The following is a 25,890-nucleotide window of genomic DNA, read 5'->3' on the forward strand; positions in this document are numbered from 1 at the left end:
CATGAATTAAACAAAGTACTAATAAAAACTCATATGGTATGATCAATATCCAAGACAAATTTCTTTATACTAAAGCAGTTCAGTAACTTCCCTTGAGAGTATGGGGTCTCTTAAAATAACTGAAATGGGAAAAAAGTTAATGCTGGTGAATTTTAAAACATAAATAGGCAACTTACTGTGAAAACAAACTAGTTATTTTACAGTAATTGTAATGAAGGTATTACCACCTTTTCCCAAACAAAAAAATACATACTACATTTAAAAAGTTAAGCGTTGTAACACTATTGTAAAAAGTATGTTCTCAGTCACAAAACATCATTTTTTTTTTTTTTTACATAGTTCAAAATGTTTGAGAGATACAAGAATGAGACAAAAAACCCTGAACACTCTAAAGCTAGTGCATCCATACTACTTAATGAGTTGCTTAGCTAAACTGAACTATACATTGTAGAGAACATTAAACAGGTTTTAACATTTTCCCTTGCTTTTAATTAATTTCCTTTATAATTTGAACATGATTTTATTGAAGTTATGCAAGGCAAAATTCCACTATGTTCTGTTTTTAACGTGGTTACTTGTCAGTGTGGCAGAGGGACCAGAAAGCAGGGGGACAGGCACCAGTGGGGAAGGTGTGGGGCAAAGGTGGTAGGGGTCAGGTGTCAGAAGCCTGCATTGGGGAGGATAGGGGGGCAAGGGGCAGGGATGCAAGGGATAGGGGGCAAGGGGGTGCGATTCCTCAGTGCTGCTTTCCCCACTACAGGAGTTGGGGGGGATGACTTAAAATGACCAGCCACTACCTAGATTCTATATATGGAGAATTAGAATACATTTACGATTTCCCATGTATAGAATCTAAATGATTAGGACTAGGGACAGACATTACACATAAACCAGTTTAAGTGATCAGAAACTGTTTTAAACCTGTAACAGAACAGATGTTCAGTACACATAAACCAGTTTAAAAATGTCTGAAACTGGTTTGAGATCAACGTGGTTGAATGTAGTATCAGACTTACAGTTTTGGATCAAACCGGTTTATGCAATGTCTGTTTCACACCAGCTTCTGGTTTCGCTTAAACCAAAGTCCCCCAGCACCCCGCATGCTTTGCAGCACTGGGCAGGGCTGTCTACTCCAGCAATCTGGGCTGGCCCCTCCCCTCTGCTCCCTGGCTGGAGCTCCAGCAGAGACAACAGGCACAGCAGCATCTACCTAGTTTCCCCATAAGCTCCCTCCACTACTCCCTGCTCCAGAGCATGGACCATAGCCAGCATGTAGTACGCTAGCTAATGCTGAGAGGTGTCTGTGTAAGGCAGACAGGACAGTGTCTACTTAGGGCTTTTTGGAGCTAATCAACAGCTCAGCTGGTAATGTCCCTCTGCTCCTTTCTTGGAAAAAAAGTTAAGAACTTGAACTAACGAGAGAGGCTTTTGCTTTCTTAATGGGCTGATAGACACTGTATTATCAACTCCCTGCTGGGCTGGGGGACGGGAACGGAGATGACACCCCTTCCTAATCTGTGCGTCCTGCTGGGGCCTAGCCACACTCAGCTCAGCATAGTAGAAGGGAAGGGAGGGCTGCTCTAGCACCCCCGGTTTCTAGCCTCAGCCACCGCAGGCATGTGCCTGGATTGCTTCAGTCCAGAGGGGATGTCTGTGTGATTACAAACTTCAAAATGGACACAGGACTCTGGGTGAGGCCTTACCAGTGTCAAATAAATCAAAATAATCACTTTGAATGATCTGGAAGTGAAAATCCTGTTAATACAACCCACTATAGTGCCTTTTTTTTTTTGGCAACAAAAATAGTTGGCCCAGATTCATCTTACGGTCCACTGCAATCCCTGATTAATCTCTGCTTTACTGCAGCCTAGGCAATCATTTCCTGGTGTGTATCTGTGCATGGAATTATTCCATGCCAAGTGTAGGACTTTGCATTTGTCCTTGTTGATTTCATCCGACTGATTTCAGATCATTTATCTAATGTATCCAAGTCATTCTGGATCCTAGCCCTACCCTCCAGAGTGTTCGCAACTCACCAAATTTGAGATTGTCTGCAAATCTGCTAGTCGAGATTGTTAATTACATAGTTAAAATTGTTAATTAAGAAGTTAATACTTAATACCAGATGCAAGACAGACCCCTGGGGAACTCCACTTGTTACTTCCTCCCAACTAGATGTTGAGCCATTGATGATTATTTGTTGAGTGTGATGATACAACCAGTTAAGTATGTACCTTACAGTCAAGGTATATCACACCCCCTGCTTTCCCCTCATCCACAGAGCCAGCCAAATTGTCACAGAAAGAAAACAGATTGGTCAGGTATGACTTGCTCTTGGTGAATCCATGTTGCCTGTCTCTGATCACTTTATTCTCATAACGGTGCATTGAAAGAGATTCTTTAAGGATCTGCTCTAGGATCTTTCAAGTATCAAAGTCAAACTGACTGGCTAATAATTCCCTGGAATCTCCTCCTTCCCCTTCTTAAAAATGAGCACTATATTTGCAGTTTTCCAGAGATCCAGGACCTCTTCCCAACCTCCATGAACTCTTAAAGATGAAGTCTATCAAATTACCTAAGCCAGTTCTGTTAGTACCCTAGGATGTATCCCATTGTCATGCCACAACATGGATAGTCAGGTCTGGGGCCACTTAGGAATTGAGGTGTCGACCAGATCGGGATGGGCGAGCAGAATCCAAGGACAAACCAGGTCGGGCAGCCAGGAGATCAATCTGAGAGTGAGTGAGTGGAGTCATGCAACTGGGAGATCTAGTAAGAGCAGAGTTGAGGAGGAAGATGAGTCAAGAAGCCAAGAGATCAGGTAGAGAGCGGATTTAAGGAGCAAGCCAGAAGGAACAGAGTAGCAGCCTTGGTTGAGTCTTGTTGTGCAGACACTTCCTGTTTCTGTGCAGGGGTTTATATGGGGGAAGTGGAGGGTCACTTTGACCCTAGCCAGCTACTCCAACCACAGGGAGTAGGTAGAGGTTAGGCCCTCCAGAAGGCTTTAGGCCAGCCTGGATCAGTGTGGGCTAATAAAGGAAAAGGTGGCAGATGAGGATGACCATTTGTGTCCACCAGGCCAAGGTCACAAGTTCAAGGCTATGGCCTAACATCAATTTGGTCCTGCTGACTTGAAAGCCTCTAACACCTCTAAGTAATCCCCATCTTGTTCTGTTTGTCTACTTCACTATCTTTGCTGCCAGCTGTACTTGTGATCTGGTTGCTGACTTTATTCATGAAGACTGAATTAAAAAAAATACGTTAAGGACTTCTGCCAACTCTGCAGAATTTTGAAAGTGAAGAATGAAGTCCTTTAAGCATGTGGTTATTTTGTACTAATATTTAAAGTTAAGCATGTATTTAAAGGCATAGTTCGACTAAGGCTATACTTACAAATTTCTATAAAAAGAAAAAAAACTTCAAATCAATTTTCTGCAAGCAGCTGTTTCTAGTTTGCATATTTCCTGTTTGTCAATTTCACCAACTGGATGAATGCAAGAAAAATATAAAACAATAACATTTCTATTATAACAAAACGCCATAACATTTTTAAAAAACAAACAATATGCTATTACCGGAATAACTTCTGTTGTCACTTCTTGTTTGCTAAACCTGTAAATGATAACGTGTGCAGAAACTCCTGCTATGCACAGCATCCTACTTTCTGGAGACCATGAGATGATTTGAATAGCATAGGGATCTTCATCTACTATGTCTGTGTTTGGTCTGTCATCCTTATTCCGTGATTTTTCGAAAACTTTAGCTGTTTTTAGCTTGTAAAGTACTTGCAGTGTTACTAGGAACAAATCAAAATGCACAAAAGTTAATTTTCAATTTCAATTTATAATCTTTCCCAATTTATTTTTTGGACTCACCTCCAATTAACTATGGGAACAAGTTATGTTAAAAAAAAAAGACGGCAGAGTAAAAGCAATGGTTACGGTGTTGACATTCTTCTATAATAAAAATGTATCTATAGGTCAAGACTATTCTTAAAAAAGGGAAAATCTAAAGCCTATTAAATCTAGGCTAAATCTGCTTATTTCTCTTAGGATACAAACGTATGTTGCATTTGTCCCTGGACAAGTTGTGCCTGCCTGTGTCTGTCCCTAAACAAACAGAAGTATTCTGTGATTGGCACGTACGCTCATGGCTCTTCTAAATCAGGGTTTAGTGAGCGCATGAATTCATTGCTGATTTTGCCATTGATTCAATGATGCAATCCTAGAACAACTGTTCAGATGCATTTTGAGATGTCCTTATGGCACTTTTTACCCTGCGAACTTTTTTAGGAATTGTCCTGGGAAAAAAAAAAGACACAGACATTTGATGATTGTACTTTGTCCCAGAATAAAATGGTTTATTCTTGGAAAAATGTGGTACCTGTTTGTAGCCTTAGCAGGAAATACAAAGAGTTAAAAACACTGCCAAAATTGAATAGCCATGCAAAGGAAATAATACACTAACAGATTAAGGAGGAACTTCTTTCATACAATAAAAGTTTTTATATTTATGGCATAATCAAACCTAACAAAGTCTTAATTCCAGGCTCTGTCAGAAATACCTATAATACCTAAGCTTTGGATCAACTGATTTGACAGATGTGCTTATGGTACATTTAAGTCAGGCTTTTCTAGCATAAATTATGCATCACATATTCCTAGTTATTCTTAGTGGCTGTTATTTATTAGTAATTTATATTTTGTGAATGTCTATAATCTTCTGTAATAAATAAATAAATAAATAAAAGAAAGTTAATGACACATTTCACTAAAGCTCCACTGTTTCAGAAATGTACTCTTCTCTCTCATATATGCTTGCTGAGGGAGAAGAAAATGAAGACAAAACCTGTTCTAATGAAAAGTTTTCTTTTAGGCAGCAGGATTCAAACACTGAACTATTCAAGTAAACTTAACAGGCTGAAAGTTTAATTCATTTAATTTCAGGTATTCGTAAGACATGGACTGTTTTGTGAGGCAGTCAGTATGAACATCCTCTGGACAATGACTTTGTTACAAAAATAGGCAAATTTAGGAAAAATCTACTCAATAAACAAGTTACAATAATTTAAATTCTTACTTGCAGACGCATCCCAAAACTTGATTGATCCATCAGCATGCCTAAGAAATAAAAGTAAAAATAAAAAAAGTGTTTCTGAAAAAAAGGTTAAGCCAGATTTAGACTAGCTTATCTAACTATTTGACCATAAACCATAGAGCCAACATTCTGATTAGCACCTGTTACACCGTAAAATGCCATTTAAAAATAACTGAAAAAATTACTAGTAATGTGAGGTCTTCAAATTCTCAAAGTGTATCAAGCGGAACAGCGGAAGTGTCTGATCTCTGATGATGTACTGTTTAAGAAAGATTCTTATCCAGCAAGCTAGCATTTTCAAAGGGGCCCAAAGAGAGCTAAGGCATGCAAATCAGTTGAATGTCAGTAGAAATTTAACATCTGCCTCTGAAAATGCTAGCTACAGATTAAACCTTCAAGAACAGTGGCAGTTTTATCCCCAGAGAAACCTTTGCTTTACTTCATTTTGAGAGTTATTAGAACGTCATGTGTTAGATTATGATGACAGATTTAACTGTCAGCCTGTTTTAAAAAGTACAACTGACATTCAATTACTGAACTCAACAACTTGCAAAACAGATACATATTTAAAAAAAGTACTCCAAGAAAGTCTAGGAAGTCAATTAAATAGATCAAACATCATCACAGAAACTATAATGAAAAAAGGGAATAGCAAGCGTCTCAGGGGTACTTACAGAAAGCAAATGAAATCTATCTGGGGAGGCAGCTTACTATACTAGATATGTTTCCTTGTCTCATTTTCATGTAATTTGTATACAATAAACAAATAAATAAATAAATAAATAAATAAAGTGTGCTGTTGCATATCACATAACAGAATGGGAAGCACATTTATTTCTGTGTTTTGCCTTGAACACTTTCTTCCTGGAGTCCTGCAGTGCTTTGTCTCCATCACTGCAAGAACACTGTTATCCGGTTTTGCACAAAGCTACAGTTCTCTTCTCTACTTATTGTTGCTTTATGTTGTTTTAACACCAAACACACAGGCATAAATTGAAACCAGTCAAAAAGTTCTCCAACTATCAAACAAGAAATATATTAGATACTTATTACTATTTTTTCACATTAGTGTTCAGAAGCTTTAACTCTTACCAAGGTGCTTAAGGCACACTTAATCATTCATACCTTTCATACACCACTGTTTTTGGTAGGTGAAGTGAATAAAAAGCACATTCTTTTTATTCAGTCACTGAAGTTAGTTGCATCATCCCACTTACCCTGTAATAATTATCTCTGGGTAACTCTGAGTGACCAAGCCCCAATTGCCTCCACTGATAGGCCATTCCTAGAAAGTTAACAACAAATAGACTGTAAAAGCCTGACAAGTAATGCTGATGCTTTAAAAGAGATATATGCATTAGATACAGTACCTTTTTACTGTAACCTTGACGTTTCTGCCGAGCCCCCACTGAATAAAGTGCAGGAATGAGGTCTACAGGACAGTCAGCAAAATATTCACAACAGGTAACAGGAGATTCATGTATAGTCAAAGGGTAGGGATTCTCAAATATAGGATACCTTTTATGGAAGAAGGGAAAAATTGTTAGGCAAAGAACAACAATTTCTTTTAATGCAAATTACAAATGAATCAAAGTCTGTAAGTTTATAAATGTACTCCATTTTTAACTTCAAAATGGGCAAACGAGTCAGAAACCAGTGTAGACGAATATGCCATCCTCTTAGGTCAAGATCCAGGCTTTTTTATCCATCTGGAACATGCTTAGTATACTCCAGGGAGAACTGTGGGTGCTATTATACATAGTAATCAAAAATAGTTTGCCTGCAGTAGATCACAAGGAAATGTAGGCTACTGCTCCTTGTAATGAATGCTCATTCAATACAATTTGTCAAGTATTAAATTGTACCAGCTGCTGCAAAGTTACTTCCAGTCGTTGAATCTAACATTTTAAAGTTGCCTTTAAGTTTCTGTAGTAGCCAAAATGAAAGTACATTACTGAGATCTAGTTCTCAAACTCTGAAGATACTGTATTTACCTGAATCCAAGACTACTCTAAATTTAAGATGACACCCCTTCCAATAATTAGATTCCATACATAGAAAATGTATAAAGATTTGTTATAGTTTTTCCATATCTAGAAGCTGCAGGGTCATCTAAAATTTATAACCCACACAATGACTGCAGTGAAGAAAGCCATGCCAGGGCAGAGAGGCAGTGGGGGAGTCAAAGTAACTACCTGGATGGATGGAGGGAATGATGTGGATATATAGCATATCTGGACTTCTGCAAGGTCCCAAACTTCTCATAAACAAATTGGAGAAATGTGGGATAGATAAAACTACTAAAGGTGAATAAGTTAACTGGCTCAACAGCTGCAAGCAAAGGCTAATTATTAACAGGTCCATGTCAGAATAGCAGGAAGTTCTGAGTGGAGTCCCACTGGGATCTGTCCTTGGCCCAGTGCTGTTCAACATGTTTCTTAATGATTTGGACGTGGATATAGGAAGCTTCTTGAGCAAGTTTGCAGACAACACAAAACTGGGAAGGACTGCAAACACGGTGGAGAATGCAGGGACAATTTAGTAGGATTTTGACAGATTTACCCCATGGTCAGACTGGTACAGACTGTGGGGTTTTTTGCCTTCCTCTGTAGTGGGAAGAACCCTAGTTCTCTACAATTTTATGATAGAATTAAAACATTCAACAAGAGATACGAAAGCAGGCAATTAGGCCATGAAGATGTGCTTTTAAACTTATTCTACTGAAAAGTATTTTTCGATGTATTATGAGAATCCAGGACTGAATTATAGTTACCCATAAGCATCACTGCTTAAAAATTGACAAATGTTTTATCACTGTTATACAATCATCGCTGTGAAATGAAAGTATTCTGCACACCTCAGATGGTTCACAGATTAAGTATCACTCATGTAGGGAACAATCCAGCATTCTTAAGGATATAAAACTTCATGACCTGATAAGCTTTCCTCAACTAGTCCAATTCCATGGGAATCCGTAATTCTCTTTCTCTAGCCTTTAACGTGTGGTTTAAGACATGAAGGCTGTTGTGGGGAGGTGGTTTCAATTTCTGGTGGTACAATTGTTTTCATTACTGACAACTGTTTCATGCTCGACCCTTGGGAGGGCTGCACACTGCAATTTCACCTTGTATTTTTATAATAAAGATTTAAAAAGTCAAAAAAGTCTCTCTCTATTCATACACTCCTTCCACCCCACAAAGAAAAATATTTTAATGGGTGACTAGGACACTTTTAAAGATAAAACATAACAAAACTCAAATAAAATAGTAGTTGACTACTGGCTGTTCTGCTTAGCACAGAAAAACTTTGCTGCAAGAATGAACTCAATAAAGAGTTTTGTTATGAGTTAATAACCTGAGAAAAGTAGATCAATAAGGCAATCGGAGTTAAGTTCTCTTCTACTTCTATGCCAAATACTTAGTCATAGGCAGTAGCTCTGGACAATCACAAAGATACAGAAGTGTTTATTATTACTGTTGTTGTTGTCGTTGTTATGTTATATGCACCTCAAATCAGAATGTGGAAGTTAGGTGCTCTTTTAAATGGATTTTGTTCTGAATGATCTATTTGGAAGTTTTAATAATGCTAGTTACTCAAACAACTGCAGTAAGCCGGAAACTGAAGTCTTAACAAATATTATTTTCCATCACAAACAGAAGACTCAGAGGTGCTACCACATGGATCCACAGCAGACTATATATAACTAAATAATTATAATTAAGACGACACACTGCATATGCCTTCAACTATACTCCATATCCTTACCCGTTTTGTGCAAGGTCTATAAGTACTAAATCCTTTTCAAGAAGAACCACCACAGCGTATGGTTCCTGAAAATCTGAAAAACAGATCAAAAGCCAAGTTATTCATCATCATTTGAGTTCTTTTAACTTACATACTCAGGGAGTCCACATTTGAGACGCTGCATCCACACGAGGGTCCAAAGATCCCTTTCACCTATCTTTGTTGTTTTCCCCATCTCAGTTAAACCAATATTAAAAACTAGAGGGAGGAAAAAAAAAGGGGGAGTGGGGGAAGGAAGATGAGTGTGCACCTGCAGAAACAGTATTTTGAGAAAATACCAGTTACTGGAACAGAAGTTTCTCAACTGATAAGTACATTTCCATTTGAAATGAGTGCCAGTTTGACAAAGGAAGGAAGAAAATGGAAAGCAATTCCAAAACATCAGTCTGCAACCTTAAAGTAGGCCAGAGATTTTGAGCCAAGGATAGATGCAAAATCAAATACAGGAAATCAGTCAATGTAGTAGATGTCAGAATTATAGAATACTTGTTTGGCCAGATTCTTTTTTTGCTTGGATGTTGAATTGCACCTCCAGCGTTTCAGCTTTGGGCAGGAAAGAAGAACAGCACTAATATGAAGAACTCAGGAGGCAAGCTTCACTATTACGTCACTGAACCTACTGGCCTGTTATAAATACACATCTAGGTCAGGGGTAAGCAACCCCTGGTACACGTGCCAGAATATGGCATGCAAAGACATTTTCCTTTGCACTTGCACCTTGGGGAAGGGGCCAGGCCTGTGCTGCCACAGCAGGGATCAGGCCTCTAACAGCTCCCCTGCCATCTGCCCCTGGTATGCCAACATCTTACAAGTCAAGGTTGTGGGTGTTTTTGGCACTGCCCAAAAATGTTGCTGACCCCCAGTCTAGGTATTGTATTAAGTACTCTTATTGAACTCTGCTGCAACTCAATGTCTCACTAAGACATGTTGATTCTCAGCTAGGGTGCCATGGAACTCTGGGATGCCCTGAGATCCCTCTAAGGGTGCTACAAAAGGTTAGCATTGTTAGACTGCAAACATGATTCACAAGATTTCACATAAGAATCTATAACGTTAAAATATCAATATGTTGTGATTTGACTTTTTTGCAACAGAAGAATTGCTCTATTATTTTTCTGCAGTCCAAAACAGTAAAAACTAAGAGCTGGTATTCTGAGGGGTGCCTCAAGTCTAAAAAGGTTGAGAACCACTGCACTGAGACCTCTGACACAAACATATACCCCAATTAATAGTGGTGAACTACTATCAGTTATCAACCTATCATGACTGCCAATTAATAACACATACAAGATAGGCGAAACAGAATAAAATATGGAGCAAATCTAACTATCACTCCGTCTAGTGCAATTAGGGGAATGACAATTTCCAATTTGTGTTGGAAATTTTTTACCTGTAAAACAGGCTAACAAGGGGCTTGTCAATCTCAGAAACATTGAAATGATTCACATATATTTATAAAACCATTAAAGATTAAAGCCAAATGCTAATTATTATTAATATTGAATCAAACTGTTTTAGAAGTCTAATCCTTGCAGATGAAACCATGGTTAATTCATTTATCAGAGTCATGGCTGATTTTGTAACTTTACAAGCACATGCTTTTTAGCAATTGTATTTTCAGAAAAAAATTGATCAACAATTACTTATAGAACACTATGATGAAGGATAAAGCTTACGGACATCTGTTTTGCTTTTCAAGGAACGTTGAAGTAGAACTTAACAGGCAATAGCCACAACCAGTAACGTTAGCTCCAGCCCAATCTCCCACAGAGATGTAACAGAGAGAAAAAGAAGTGGTAAGGAATGTTTTAAGGCTACAAAAAGAACAGATAGTAGTAGTGATAAAAAAAATACCTTTGCAGAACCTACCATTAGGATACGGTGTTTCACAGAGGGTTAAAAAATCAACAATTGAATAATCCATTTCTAGTACAGCAGTACTCTTCCCATGCATAACTGTTAAACAAGGTCTTCTTCCTACTGTGTCATATGACAAGCCTCCTGATAGAATAATAAAAGGCTCCCTAGAAATAAAGCAAAGGCATTTATAGTTATGAAATATTTACTAAAAATGAAGTGGAACAAGTCTCATTGCTCCATAGCAGAAGTTGAAAGAGAAAACAGCTAGCCATACATGCATTTAGAATTATTCATAATAGTTCTCAAACAGCAAAATGTCAGAATAAATTTCACTACTGTGATGTCAGACAATTTGCTCAAGTTTACCTATTCTAGGCGTTTTCTATTCTACTCTCCACCACTGCACACAAAGGTCAGTGGTAGTGCATAATTTGATACTGGTACAAAATACGTTTATATACTGATTCGTATTAGCCCTTGCACAGTTCACAGTTCTAATCTGGAACTATTATGGATTCCCCAGATTTTTGCCTGTCCCATCTAGTTAAGAAATCTTAAATATCAGTTCTCTAATTTTCTTTTAGCAATGACAGGAAAAACAGATCTACATATATTTCTATACATCTATATATATTTCTCCAGTGAAACAGAGTTAATAAGAACAACATACTACTCATGTAATCCACCCTCCTCCAAATGTTTATTCAGATAAAATTTAAGAGAAAGACAAGCTCAAACTATACAACATATTGCTGAACAACTTAAAGTTCTTAAAAATATTGTATATGACTTCTTTTTAGAAGCAGGACGCTGGACTTGACAGACTAATGATCTGATCTGGTGCAACTATGTTCCCATTTTATATTATGTAATAATTTCAAAGGACAACCATCTGAAACCTCATATAAACTTTTACTATATTGATTTTTCAGAATGGAAAGAGCAATGTCTCCATATAGTCATAGTACAACACATGCTTAGTGAAGGTGACAGAAGCTCAAGGATTATATTTCAAAGGAAAAGGAAAGAAAAGCTGCATACACATGTTCAAATGATCTGGAAGAATTCTCCCAGGTTTATTTTCCCAGCAGAAAGACTTACCCATAGAACCCTGTTCATGCATTCAAGCTAAGTAACAGAGACCCTGTGGTACTGACACTGGCCTGCACTAGGGGACACAGGGTCTGCCAAGTCAGCAATAGTGGATAGAGGGGTTCTGCTGGGTCAGGCCAGGGGACCTCTGGCTCAGTCAGGAGCAGAACATGCCCCCTAAGTACTTTGGTGCTGGGCTTTTCCAGCTGGAAGCACACAGGGGGGCAAGTTCTGCTCCTTGCTTGGCTGGGATTCTGAAGGATTTCTCTGTGGCATCTCTACAGGTACCTGTACAGATGTTTGGTTTTCTGAGATTCTCCCAGGAACCATTTCTCTCATGTTGTTCCCAACTTATTTTTCTTCCAGAGCAGCCATTTTTGCTCTAGGAGAAAAATCATGAACATCTATACACTGGTGAATTTTCCCAAGACAGTAGAAAAACTTGTGGACTCTCATAGGAGAAACTGAATGTCTGTACATAGCTTAAATTGACTACATAACAGAGACTTCACATGAGATTTATATTATGATACAGTAAGATTAAAGCACTGAAATTTACTAACTTTACAGAACATAAGAATATTGGCAAGAAGTTCGTAACAAACATAATAAAAGTACTATCACTTATTAATATTTTTCAATTTAAATTGTAAATGCAATAGCAATTTTGAGATTAAAACCTAAGATAATTAGGATTTTCAAACAGAAGCAGCACAGTTCTTTTTAGAAATATATATATGTAATTGTCACTGATATCAGCAGAAGTTCCCCTCCTCTCTCAAAAAGGCACAATTCCCCCAATTTTAAATCAAGGACAGTACCATATTATAAACCGGCTTAACTCATAAAAACACCAAGAATGCCAATTTTTTTTTGGGCTTCATTAATTATTAAAAAGATCTGTAGTTTATAGTTATTTCCTTCTTAAAATTCATTTAATCTGAACACAAAAATATGACCTTACATTATAAAAATGTAAATTAACTTATTGCTTCATCAATTCTTCTGACATTTTTGAAGCTGAAAAAAATGGATTGCTTTTATTTAAGACAGGACTGTCCAACTGGCAGCCCACAGGCCACATGTGAGCCCTGAGGGGTTAAACCATGGCTCCCAACCACTCGCTCGGCCTGGATGTTGCTTCCCATTTTGCTCTCTTGCTACCACCACTGGAATCTTCAGGCTCTCCCTCTCCCTTGCAGCTTCTGCTGCCTGCATTTGCCCCTGGGAGTGGAGCAGAGCAGTTTGGTCCTTGGGGCTAAGGGAGCTGATGGCCAGAGCGCTCAGAGAGACTTCATATATGGACCTAAAACAAAACAATTCTGTACCCGATATACACTTGAAATTGTTATTCTTTTAACAGGATGATTTAACCACTTATTCAGTATATTTAGTTACTTATCATAAAAGTGAAGAGAAGTTTTAAAGCAGGCAGCTCCTAATCCAATACCATCTATAAATCAATTTTACACATCTGGAACAACTACATCTGGTATAGCTATCATGTGAATTGGGTTACTACGGTTTAATTACACACTTTACATGACCGAACAAAGAAAAGACAAATTAGATCTACTTCATGAAAACATTTTCTCCTTCTTGGGAAAGCAAATTAAGGACTTGAAATCAAGCTAGAGCAACAGTTTATTTTTTTTTGTAGAAGAGTATTTATATTACAAAGTCAGTTTGCCATATATACAAGGTTATATTAAATTTATTACAACAAAAGATAATGTACAGAGCTGAAGTAAATATGCATAAGAAATAGGATACTTTTTCCTTTTAAACTTAAACAGCAAAAATTGCCATCTGTTTTAATACCAAACCAAGATAATACATCTTTTGGCAAGGTTAAACTGCAATTAATGGTCAGTATTTCCTCAAGGAAGGCAAGATGAGTATTGCGATTACATCAGTAAAGCAACTATTCAAGAAATCATCACTTGATGTTGATAATATGGCCAACTACCTTGACCCCTTGATTACTATAAGGCATTTCAGTATCTGGCTACCTCAGAACTCTGCAACTCGTGACAATCTTTATACTGATCTTGGTATGGGACAGTGCACTGGTTTCACCAGTAGCTCTTCTAAACATGGAGTTTCTATTAAAACGTAGCAACTACTTTCAACACAGCTATTCATGAGGTTGTTGATGGACTTTTTTAATCACGCTGGGGATAAATGAGGCTACTTTACAATATCTCCATTTTTTCCTCTTAGAGTGTTCTCAGTAAGAAAGCAGTTGTTGTAAAACTGTTCCTTCTCTCTAATGGAGAACATTTGGAGTTCTGCAGGGTGTTGTATTAGGAGGATTAGCAGAGACAGACCGTATATTTTCAGTATACTGATGTCAATTTTTCTCCATTTTCTTTGATCAGGGCAAAACTACCATTGATTACATTTCAATGTTTGAGTGAAATCAGTAAGGTGCCAAATGCTTTATCTAAGCAAAACTGAGATGTTATTTTACATAGTAGGTTCTTATTACTGTTCTCATCACCATAGTCTTGAGTACTTTTTATACACTTAATACCTTTTCCATGTTATTTATTCTCTTACCCTCCGCCCAGGGTGATAATTGTGCATGCTATGTTTTTAATCTCTCTCTCTCTTTAAAGGTACATGCTAGTAAAGGTTTCTGTTGGTGGAGGAAGGTTTGAAGATAAGCACCTTATTCTTGAAGTAGAAGAGTGGCAGGAACCTGTGATGCTCCTTAGTTCTTAAGGGTATATATTGAAGACCAGATGCTGACAAAGTTCTTTGTAGATGAGCTTTATATTTATTACAGATTTATTCCACTGTACCTGAGAAGCAGACCTAACAAGCAATCTTTTCACCATTAAGCACTTTGTAGATACTAACCAAGACAATGACTTTGATTTAGCATTCAACAGCAAGCCATCACAGAGGCATAGGACTAGTCCGATATACTTGTTGCATTTCATTTTGCTGGAGACATGCTACAGCATTCTGTATTAGTTGGGAGTTTCTTAACAACTATAAAGTTCATGTCCAGCTATTCTCCAGCGAAAGTACCATACTGGCAGGGGGAAGCATACTTAGAGAAGATGGCATAATATAATTTCCCCTTCAATTGTGAACACATATTTACAATTCATTAGTCAGGGTGAAAATTAGTGGGCCTGAATCAAACCAACTAGATGGTTGATGATGGAATCTAGAGCTTCCATAAAAATCATTTCTATTCCATGAAACATTTAAAAAACAGAAGAGAAACTGTTGGAGCAAAATAATGGTGGCAGATTTCATGTAGGTCAGGCACCTAAGAAAAGCCACCATGATACTGCAAAAAAATTATAATAATTTTAGGTTAAAGAAACATGTAGAATATAATACCATTGCATGCTTGTATATGAATTTGCTTGGATATTTTAATACTTTAGTGTATTTGTTTTACATTTTATTTTACTGAGTCTCTGTTGAGAAGGACTGCATATAAATCCAATAACTAACGAACTAAATAAATACATTTATTACCAACATGACTAAACACTGTAATTACATAATATAATAGCATAATGACATTTCTTAATTATGCACTTAAAATAAAAAACTATGTGATAATATATATTAGAAGTGATAATTACAACTGTGCATCTCAATTATGTAAATGTTCTTACAAATCACAGTGGAAATGTTTAACATTCTGATAAGCTGATTTTGATCAGACTCAGGTAATTACATTCTGTCTACCTGGAGTGTCCTTTGTAGTTTCAGCTGGAAATAGCATTTTGCACTTTGTAGAATAAACTAGTTTTCAGAATTAAGAGCTCTTAAGAAGTTGTATTTCAAGTCCAAAGCAATTTAACATCAGAGGTGATGGAAGTGCCTCTCCATGGACTGAGACCTCGTAGCAGTGCAGAGGCATTTGTATCCCAATGATCCTCAGAGACGTGTCATTTGGAATCTCACAATCCTGGCAGGGTCATCCACAGCAAACAGGCCTAAGGGGAGATCCAAGACCAACTATGGTCCAGCCCCAAGCCCTCAACAGGGGATCAGGAGGACAATGTCAGGATCTCAACAGTGGCAAAGATGGAAGAAGGCTACATTAATTCATTAATGAACGTCTTAAGCTCAACAACCACCACCACATCACCATCAGTGCATATGCTCCAATGCTTGTGGCTGACTGTGATGCCAAAGAACTCTTCTACTCCAATCTTGATCGTGTCCTGACTAATACTTGCAAGAACAAGTTGGGCGTGACCTGGAACTCTGGGCTGGCACCATTGGGAAGGAAGGAGTAGGGAAATCCAATGACACCCTTCTGCTGAGCAAATGTGTAGAGCTTGTTCTTGTCAACATGAACACGGTATTCGGACAAAGTGCCAGATTGACTACCTAGACTCACCCTCACTCTAAGCATTGGCACATCTTTGACTGTCCTATTCTTAGAGCCCATGATTGAATGGACATACGTAACACACAAGCTATGTGAGAAACCAATAACTGCTGGACAGATTACCATTTTATTAGATCCATTATGAACATCCAGCTTGCTCCAAAACACCAAAAACAGTCAAAAGCAATGTGAAGGTCTCCCAGCACCTAATCTCTTCAAGACGTAAGGGTTTGTAAACATCTCCAACAATGCCTTCATGAAAAGCTCTCTGCCTTGCCCTGCCCATAAATGAAGGCAATGCTAAGGAACCTGGGAAGGGATTTAAAAATTGCCATCTATGTAGGAACTTGATATTGCTATGTAGGAACTCTTTTCCACAGCAGGAGAAATCTTCTCCCACATCTACCTCTTTCTGAGGAAGCCCTGCCGGAATCTCAGCATGGTTTCAGCCTATCCCATGAGGCAACTGACACGATCTTTGTTGCCTGTGCCCAGTCCAAGAATAGTCAGCAACAACACCAGGATCTGTCTATGGCCTTCATTGGCCTTACTAAAGCCTTTGATTCCATCAGTCAAATCACAATGACTTATGAAAAGTCCTGGCCAGATTTGGATGTCCTGAAAAGTACATCAAGTTTCCTGAGGCTTCTTCACAGCCCTAAGGCTTCAACCAGTCTTTGTAGCAGATAGGAAACGGATCCTTTTTGTCATCTGATCTGAGGTTAAACACAGACGAGTCACTGCCCCAACTTCAGGTGTAAGTGTCTCCTCTGGCCAACTACTTTAGTGTGTCTTTATTGGGCATGATCTCTGAAAAAACACCAAGATCAAGGTGTACAACCTGGAGTATCATCTCCACTGTCCTCTATAGACATAAAATGTGGTTGATTCACCACTGTCATCTCAAGAGCCTGGAGAGGTATTGCCAACAATGCCTCTGGAAAATCCTCCACATCAAATGGGAAGATCACCATGCAAAAGCCAGCCTCCTTGCTTAAGTCAACATTACCAGCATAGAATTGATGTTCTTCAAGCACCAGTTTCACTGGGCTGGACATTGTGTACAGATGCCTAACTCTAGACTCTCTAAACAAGTGCTCTACTCCTGGCTTAGTTGCAGTCTGAGATCTCATGGTGGCTAGAGGAAATGCTACAAGGATGCACTGAAGGCACACCTCAACAAAACAAATGCCAACATGAAGAGTTGGGAGCAGCTGGCTGCTACCAGACTCCAAGGCAACCTCAAATAAGAGATGGCCCATTTTGAAGTAAAGTGTCTTGCCCTTGAAGTAGATAAGAAAGAAGGAGAAAGGAGAGAAATCCATGCCTACAGCCTACTCTCCCCTGCAGAAAGACCTGCAACTTCTGTGGATAGATCTGTGACTCAGGGACTGGATTCTTAAATCACCTGAAGACCTATGACTGAGCCATGACAGACCTCATTCTTAAATCAAGGGATTGCCAGTGATGACAATGGAAGTGATCCTTATTTTTTAACTGCACATCAGCCAAGTCTCAAAATAATTTTGATATTTTTGCAATACCACTATAAGACAAGTCTGTAATATTTTTTAAACAATTAAAATCTGATAGTTAGAAGAACTAAACTAATTTCATGAAGTCTGAAGATAAGACTATACTGGACTCAATCCCAGGCTAACTAAACTAATCCTGATGAACATCTCTGCTATTTTTGACAAAATCCTATCTTGATAAATCCTCTGTAAATCTGAAGGTATTAGGTCAAACCCTATAGCAATATGAATGGGCAAAAGAGATCCATATCCAGGACACCAGCACTGGCTACTTCAGTTTTCAAGGCAAAGAATAAACACCTATTTCAAATCCCTCCTGAAAGCCACTTTGGCAACCTCCTCCAAGAAGTGACTTTATAATGAATACAAGAAAGCAAAAAATGTAACTAGACTTCTCCCCATTTTTATTTTCAAGTAACTTAGTCTTTTCAATTATAAGCTCAGAAGAAGGATTGCATTTGGCCTAGTACCAAACATACTGCTGGTTCTGAGATGTTCAAGGGCAAAGTCAAAGCTACAGGAAAGTTAGATTAAATCTATGTGGTGAATTCTCTCTATATATTGTAGACATTTGCTCTACTGGGTATATGTAACATTCCACATTTACATCCTCAGTCTCTCTATTGCATAAACCACAATGCAGTAGTAGGGTACTCATGCATTTTCCTAGTGGCTGAACTTACAAAGGACTGCTCTAACAATTCCCTAATATGCACCCCATCACATCTGATTATATTAGAAAGAAGACAGGCAGGTCAGCATGATGACTAGTTAACTAGACTGCCCAAAATAATTTCAGCATGTGGTCTAGTTGCCAAAGCTTATTTCGTCACTGATCCACTAAAGGATATAAGAAAGGATCTTTAGAGTGACAAGTTTTCCCCTGTTTAGAGTAGCAAATTGAATTTTTCCAGCTAAGTTTAGAAATCACTACATTCCACTTGCCTGCAGGTCCTCTCTCAACTGCTTTTTCTCTGCTGTCCATATATAACCATAACCTCTATGTAATCTGGTGAAAAATAACACTTAGATGCGTTAATTCACCCGTGAACTCTTCCTGAGAAGTTAACTATGATGACTGGAATGACTGCAGTCAGAATTTAGCCTGAAATCTTAGGTTAATATTCCACTGTTGACAGGTTGCAATGCAATCTTTAATGTGCATTCTGCATAAGATTAGCTACTTTTTAAAAAATGTGATAGGAAAAATATAAGATATATGAAATGACTTAAGTTTTATTACTTCCTAAATGTCTACCTATATTACCTTTTTCTTGATAGTTTTTTCAAAATATGGGTTGCCAAAAAGCAAATAAGGCTTACAAATGTTATGTAAAAATGAACTGCTCCTAGGATTTCAGAGATGTATTTGATAGCCGTGTTGGTCCTAATATGCATTTTATTAATGCCTGTACGAAATTAATCAATTTCTTGATTAAGCAAAAACTGTTTTTGGGAAGTTATGATAAACCTGACAGATGTAGAAACAACAACAAAAATGGGTTTTTTTTACAATATGACAGGCATTCTGGCAAACACCGGCCAGTAGGTCTAACTTCAATACCCTTTGAAGTAATGTATCAGAATCTTTTCTACAGATAACAAAACCATGAAACATAGATTTTCTAAATTTAATAATCACAAAAAACTCCAAGTATGAGAGCAGCTTTTAATCAACCTAAAATGAATAAAGGGAGAACAAAACAAGTAAGGGACATTTAAATTATTGTTTTAAAGATTAAGTAAAAAGCTACCGAAGAGCACTAACCAGAACTGGAAACCAACTAACCAGGGGTGCTTAAACTACAGCCTGCAGGCAGAATCTAGTCCCCAAAAAGGTTAGATACAGCCTGCAGCTTGCGCGCGGGAGGGCAGGGGGGGCGAGGGCAGTGGTTGGAGGGGGGAACCAGAAGCAAGCAACTCAGCCAGGCACGCTGCTCCCTGCTCTCTGCCTCTCCACTTCCCTAGCTGCTTATGCTGTCCCACTCTGTCTCCCACCCCGCTTCTTGTACAGCAGGTGCTGCTTACTAGAGGTAAAACTTTCTCCTTCCCCTCTCCCTTAAGGCAGATGCTGTTTACCAGAGGTAAACTCATTTCCTCTCTCAATTCCCCCCTGCTTCTGACACTGGCAGCTACCTTCCTCCCTTTCCCCCACTTCCCCTACAGGAGACGAGTGGTGGCCTGCAGTACGGCCAAGTCAAAAGCATCTGGTCTGCTGCTCTAAAAATCTGAGCTCCACTGAACTAATCTATAAACATATAGTAAAATTAAATAGAACTATATTGCTAAAACATCCAGTGAAGTTCTGTTTAAGTGGTTAGTGCAGAGTACTCTTATTTAACACTATATTACATTAACAAAAATGGTGTTACAAGTGCAACCAGGATTAGAGAAAATAAAAGGCTAGAAGAACAAAAATAAAAATAATAATAATCAGGAAACAAGTTCAGATTCAACAACAGAATAGAATTCAGCTTGGAAAGAATACAAAATAATGCATCTTGGAGAAAATGAACACATGGTGTTGGAAAGCTGTATCCGCAAATTATGTTGTACATACCCGAGTTGCAGTACAACAGGCTTTTTGTTTTATACCGTGCCACAATTCAGTTACATTTTGCATGCGATAAAACGCACACTGCACTGTGCAGGTTCATATCTGACAGTATTTTTAAAATGACTGCTCATTTTAGTCTGTAAATTCTGCAATCAAAGTCTTGCTTTCAGTTATTTATAGCACTATTTGGGTCAAATGCATGGGCACAGCAGTTGAGTTGTCTGGTTTCAATATATCATGACTTTGTGATTATTCAGTATTTTTGCTCTCAGTAGAATGGAAATACCTAGACAGGTGCAGCCTGCCGCAAAACAATGAACAATGTTAAGAGGTTGTTTTGAGATGGTATAATTGATCATTTAGCTGGGTTTTGACTTTAAAAGAACAGTTCAAAACCTTAATTCAAACATTTACCTTACTGTTTGAGAAGAGAAAATGATTCACATTCAAACATTTCACTAAGTCAGAGAAAGCATGCAAAATGATCCAGAAAAAACATAAAACCATCTGCAAACTAAATATCTGCAGACAGATCCACAGGTTTTCACAAGCAGTAAGATTACAACTTTACTAGCACCTTTCTTTCATGCAAGCATCTCAAAGTACTTACAGCTGCAAGCAAACGAGAAACTCCACACTATCTATAAAAATCTTTAAGTTTTAATTAGGTTCTGATGACAGAGACATGCCAGTCAAGATACAGTAATTCCAACAAGAGGCTCTGCTGGAATTACAGATTAATTATGGATGCATAAATATACATAAATACGCACAATTCATTGCATAAATTACACTGAAAGAAAGGTAATATCCCAAACTCATGTTGGAATAGGAGAGGGTACTTAAGATCTAATGGTCCGATGATTTAAGTTTAATCTTTCAAAGAAGCAGTGTTCCAAAAACAAAAATTATGTACTCTAAGTATGTTTTGTAGCTTGATATTAGAGAAAGGTTAAATATTGTCAGAATGATCCTATAATATTGCCAAATATGCTGGTTAAGTTATCTGATATGCAAACAAAGTCTTACCCAGCCCTAGTTGTTTTGTATTCCACCTTAAGTATAGGTTTACAAGGCTCTGGCTTCTTCCCATCTTTTAGTTGTTTTCCTAAAAAAAAAAAAGTTATTTTTCTGTATTTACATTACATAAAGAGATAGAATGTTATAAATTTAATTATGTATTTAAATATCCACATGAAAGAGAATTAACAGCTGGTCACACCTTGAAATAACTTTATTAAAAACCAATTAACATTGTCACACCACAAAAACATGAAATGTGCGTTTTTGATGCAGCTTTCAAAAATCAATCTTCTAGCAACCAAAACATCTTTGCATTTTCTTAGAATACAATTCTCTAATATGAAAAGTGATTAAATATGTGGCTTTGTGAGATTCAACACATGCTGCATTTCCAGGAAATACCAGGACAGGTGCTTAGTTTACAAGGTAGAAAAAAAGAAGGTTTTATTCCAGTTGCAAGCACTGCAAAGGAAGATTTGATTTCAAAATCAAGATGCAAATTTCCTGTAATACATTAGTTGCATCTAATATTCAGAAAACACAACCATCTGTGCTAATCCACTTGCTTTACTTTCCAAAATTTTTAAATGCACATGTAAAAATGATAGATTCCTGATTCAGGGGGTATAACTCAGCTTTCAAACTAGAACTTAATCAATCCTCTGGAATATAGCAGCAAAGCCTTACTTTAGTTATTAAAGCAGATATAAGCATTACTAAATAAGACAAGATGCATCAGGTAAAAGTTCCCAGTTTTATGTAAACTATTTTAACATTTGTATCTTGATTTCCTCAACTAAACATAGCCTCTTATAGAAACTATTCTATTTTTTTTAACTGTGAACACACACATATACACACACAGTACTAGACACTAGATTTTCAGGGAGTTTGTCCACTTGCAAAGTTGCATCTCTACATCTATAGCTACTTGTTTAAAATGTTTAAACAGTAAATGAATTCTAGTATTAAGCACAATGCAAGCTATGCCAACATCTATGTACATTATTTCTAAAAATAAGTGAAGCAGCTGGAAAACAAGTACATAAGCAAAGGTTTGAGCAAGCCATGACTTAAACAGAACAAAACACAACATAAAAATATTAAAATATTTAACACTATTTACATGTTGATAATTTTTAAATAGTGAGAGTCTCCATTCCCATCTTACCGTGGGGAGTGATTGTCTGAAGTGGTTTGGTAGGGGATTTTACATTCCATATGGTCAAGGTGCCATCTGAGTGGCTACAAATGAACTGTTTTCCTTCATGGTGCCAGGCAACGGAGTGGATAGCCTGTGCAGGAATGGGAGGAAAGAAATTATTGGAGTTTTCAGTAAAATCTACCAATGACAATTTCTTGATTCCCCTGTCTTAGTGTAGACCACAGACACCAAAAGGACATGTCTAATAGAAAAATCAGGAAATACCAAGACAACTATAAAGTATCCATGCTTAATTTTTAGTTGCAAGTTAATATTCTTTTCGGGTATTTTTCTGCAGAATAACACTGTTCATGTAAAAAAGTTAAAAAAGAAAAAAAATGAGTATCACTTTTATGCAGTCAGCAGCGCATAAACATTAAAACACAATTTTATTTGTTAATAGAAACACTAGAACACAGACAGACAATAATCCATCTCCCCTTTTCAGTAAAATCACTGGAAGCTAACATGCCTGGTATTATGAAAGTACTAAAGCTGTATTACTTGAACACTGAACACCTGCATAGTAATTTGAAATAGTTAAAATAAACTCAAAGAATTTTTAAAGTAAAATACCAGTCTTCTAAAATACATTGGCTATTTCCATAACATCTCCCCTAAAGATTGATACCTTTAACGTTGTACTATTTTCAGAGTTTGGAATACTGCATATCAAAAAATGATGTGGACAAACTTTAAAAAATGCCAGCAAAAATTATTAGATGTCTAGGACACATGACTTACAAAGCAAGGCTGGAAGAACTGGGATTTATCTAAATTTGAGGAAGAAAAGACTGAGGGGGGGAGGTTGGGGGAAGAGCCTTCTAATATCTGAAGGATGGTTATAAAGAGGGTGGTGACTGGTTATTCTCCGGAGCTGCAGGAGACGGGACTAGAAATAATTGCTTTAAACTGCAACAAAGGAAATTTAAGTTGGATATTAGGAGGCACCTCTGTGAGGGTGGTTATGCATTAGAACACATGACCTAAAACTGGTTTCGAGTTCTCCACCTCTGGAACTTTAAGAGCACGTTAGACAAAAAAACTTGTCTTGGACAGTTTAGACAGGGAGGGAGGATCCTGCCTTGAATGGGGAGCTGGGCCACAGATCCTTTTCAGACCTGTTTTCCTATTATTTCTATATTTAGTTAACAGCAGAATCATAAAAATAAGTCTGTCATTCAATGCTACACCCCAACAAACAAATGAAATGAGAAAAAGATATTTTATATATTCTACAATGTGTTTTAATATAAATTTATTATACATTACATTTTGTAGAACCTGTTCAGCAAAGTCTGGCAGTGTGACATTCTTACTGCTGTGGTCAGGGACAAAAATAATGGATACAACAAATGCATATGGAAGTGACTCCCTTAACAGTAATGGAAGATCCCTTCTTTTCACTAGTGTTAGCTGAAGCCTCTTTTGCTGGAAGGACATTCCTCCAAGTTATTAATAAAAACATGGCTCTTACTAAAAAGAGACCCAGTAAATTCCCTCCCTCCCCCACAAATATTCTGCACATGAAATTTCATTGGTCACATGTACAGGCTGTGAACACAGAATCATGCCTGGCAGTAACCTCAAGAAAACAGCTAATCCAAAACCTTCCTCAGAGTCCTAATACCTTTCTAAAATCCAATCTAAATAGGCCCCAAGTCATCACTTATGAACTGTCACTGTGAAAACTATATTGGCAAAAATATCATCAAGTATGATCATAAAAAGAACAAAGTCTCTGAACATTGGAGGAGAAAACATTCTGAATTTCATATTTCAAAGATATTTTCTGATATTGCAGAAGCAGTTATAAAATACATCAAGTCATGCAAGCTATTATTACATCTATTATTATTACAGCTATTATTACATAGAGATCATCATTTAATTTAGCCAAGGTATGAACGAACTGAAAATGGGAGGTATGTTGGTTGTAGCTTTGTTGGTCTAAGGACAGGCAGGCAAGGTTCTTTGGGTAAATGTGATATCTTTTATTAGACCAACTGAGCAGTTGAAAAAAAGTTCTTTGCAAGCTTTCGGGCACAAACACCCTTCTTCAGGCACTGGGAGACTCTGCTGTTGTTCTGAGTTCTCCAAGGTAGAAAAGAAGCTAAAAGTCTGGGAAAATGTAAATGAGTGGAAGTTTGCAAGACAATGGGTAGAGACAGGAGTGGAAGGAGGAAGGAAGGATGGGCTGGGGGGGGTGTGGGAAATGTGTGAAGGAATGCAAATGGTTAAGTGTCAAGCAGGTACCTAGTCAATCAGATGTCAGGCAGGCTGATGTCACATTATACACGTTGGTATAATGTGCCCAATGTCTATACGAAGTCTGTGATTTTTAGTATTCAGGAGATTTATGAAGTGATGTTTGTAGGCTTATCTATGAAAGGTATTTTATAAGTTCCCTTTGAGAATCAGAACTGAGAGCTCAAAGAGGGAGTAAATGTCTTGTGAGAAATGGGCACCCACAGGCAATTGGCTATTTTCATCTTTGATGGATTTTCGCTGTGCGTTCATTCTGGTATGCAGTTGCTGTTTGGTTTCTCCTACATCCTTTCCATCAGGGCATTTGGTGCACTTGATGAGATGTATTACATCTCTAGAGGTGCAGGTGTAAGATCCAGGAATGGTGATGGTTCTGTTGTGGGGTGTGGTTATTGTTAGACTGGTGGAAATGTGTTGTCAGGTTTTGTATTTCTTGTCCTAACATGGTCTAGATCCATTTGGTGTAGTTTGCAGCATAGAGAGTTTGCTTCTGGTGAAGAGGTTAGCAAGGTTTGGTGCTTGTTTAAAGGCTAGGATAGGTGGTTCTGGAAAAATCTCTTTAAGAATTGGGTTGTCTTCTACTATAGGCTGCAATTGTTAGAGGATTTTCTGTACAGGTTCCAGGGAAGGACGGTATGTCACAAAACTAATGGTGTGCGATTCGTGGGGATTTTCTTTTTGTACTACAGCAATACTTAACATGGTATACAGGTTGCTCTTTCAAAAGTGCTATCTATTGCTCTGGAGGAATGTCCTTGTTGGGTTAAAGCCTTTTTGAGATTTGTGAGGTGATAATCGTGGGTATTCTCCTCAGTCCAAATTCAGCGCTATCAGAGGGCTTGGCTTTATATTACAGCTTTCTTGGTATGTTTAGAGTGATTGCTGGTTCTGTGCAGATATGTATGTTGGTCCATGGGTTTCTTGTAAATGGTGGCTTAAAGTTTACCATTTTGGATATTGATCATGGTGTCCCAAAAGGAAAGTGTTGGTGTTGAAATATTCACAAGACAGTCTGATGGAGGGGTGATGATTGTTGAATTTGTGATGGAAATCAATCAGAGACTGCAGGTTATCATCTATA

General features: G+C 37.7%; 1 protein-coding gene across 5 annotated transcripts in view; it reads right to left on the reverse strand.

Annotated features, from left to right (window-relative positions):
- STXBP5 (syntaxin binding protein 5) overlaps window positions 1-25,890 on the reverse strand; it is a 204,330-nt gene that overhangs the window by 59,829 nt on the left and 118,611 nt on the right. For all 5 annotated transcript variants that reach the window (XM_019550115.1, XM_019550113.1, XM_019550112.1 and 2 more), the window contains exons 8-15: window positions 22,509-22,632; window positions 21,344-21,422; window positions 10,771-10,925; window positions 8,863-8,935; window positions 6,468-6,615; window positions 6,315-6,382; window positions 5,080-5,120; window positions 3,576-3,796 (exon numbers count right to left, since the gene is read on the reverse strand). In XM_019550115.1, the coding sequence (XP_019405660.1) occupies window positions 3,576-3,796; window positions 5,080-5,120; window positions 6,315-6,382; window positions 6,468-6,615; window positions 8,863-8,935; window positions 10,771-10,925; window positions 21,344-21,422; window positions 22,509-22,632 (909 nt within the window). The remainder of the gene's footprint in view (window positions 1-3,575; window positions 3,797-5,079; window positions 5,121-6,314; window positions 6,383-6,467; window positions 6,616-8,862; window positions 8,936-10,770; window positions 10,926-21,343; window positions 21,423-22,508; window positions 22,633-25,890) is intronic.

Source organism: Crocodylus porosus, unplaced genomic scaffold (genome assembly GCF_001723895.1).
Source record: "Crocodylus porosus isolate Cpor-Errol unplaced genomic scaffold, CroPor_comp1, whole genome shotgun sequence".
Taxonomy (NCBI): Eukaryota; Metazoa; Chordata; order Crocodylia; family Crocodylidae; genus Crocodylus; species Crocodylus porosus.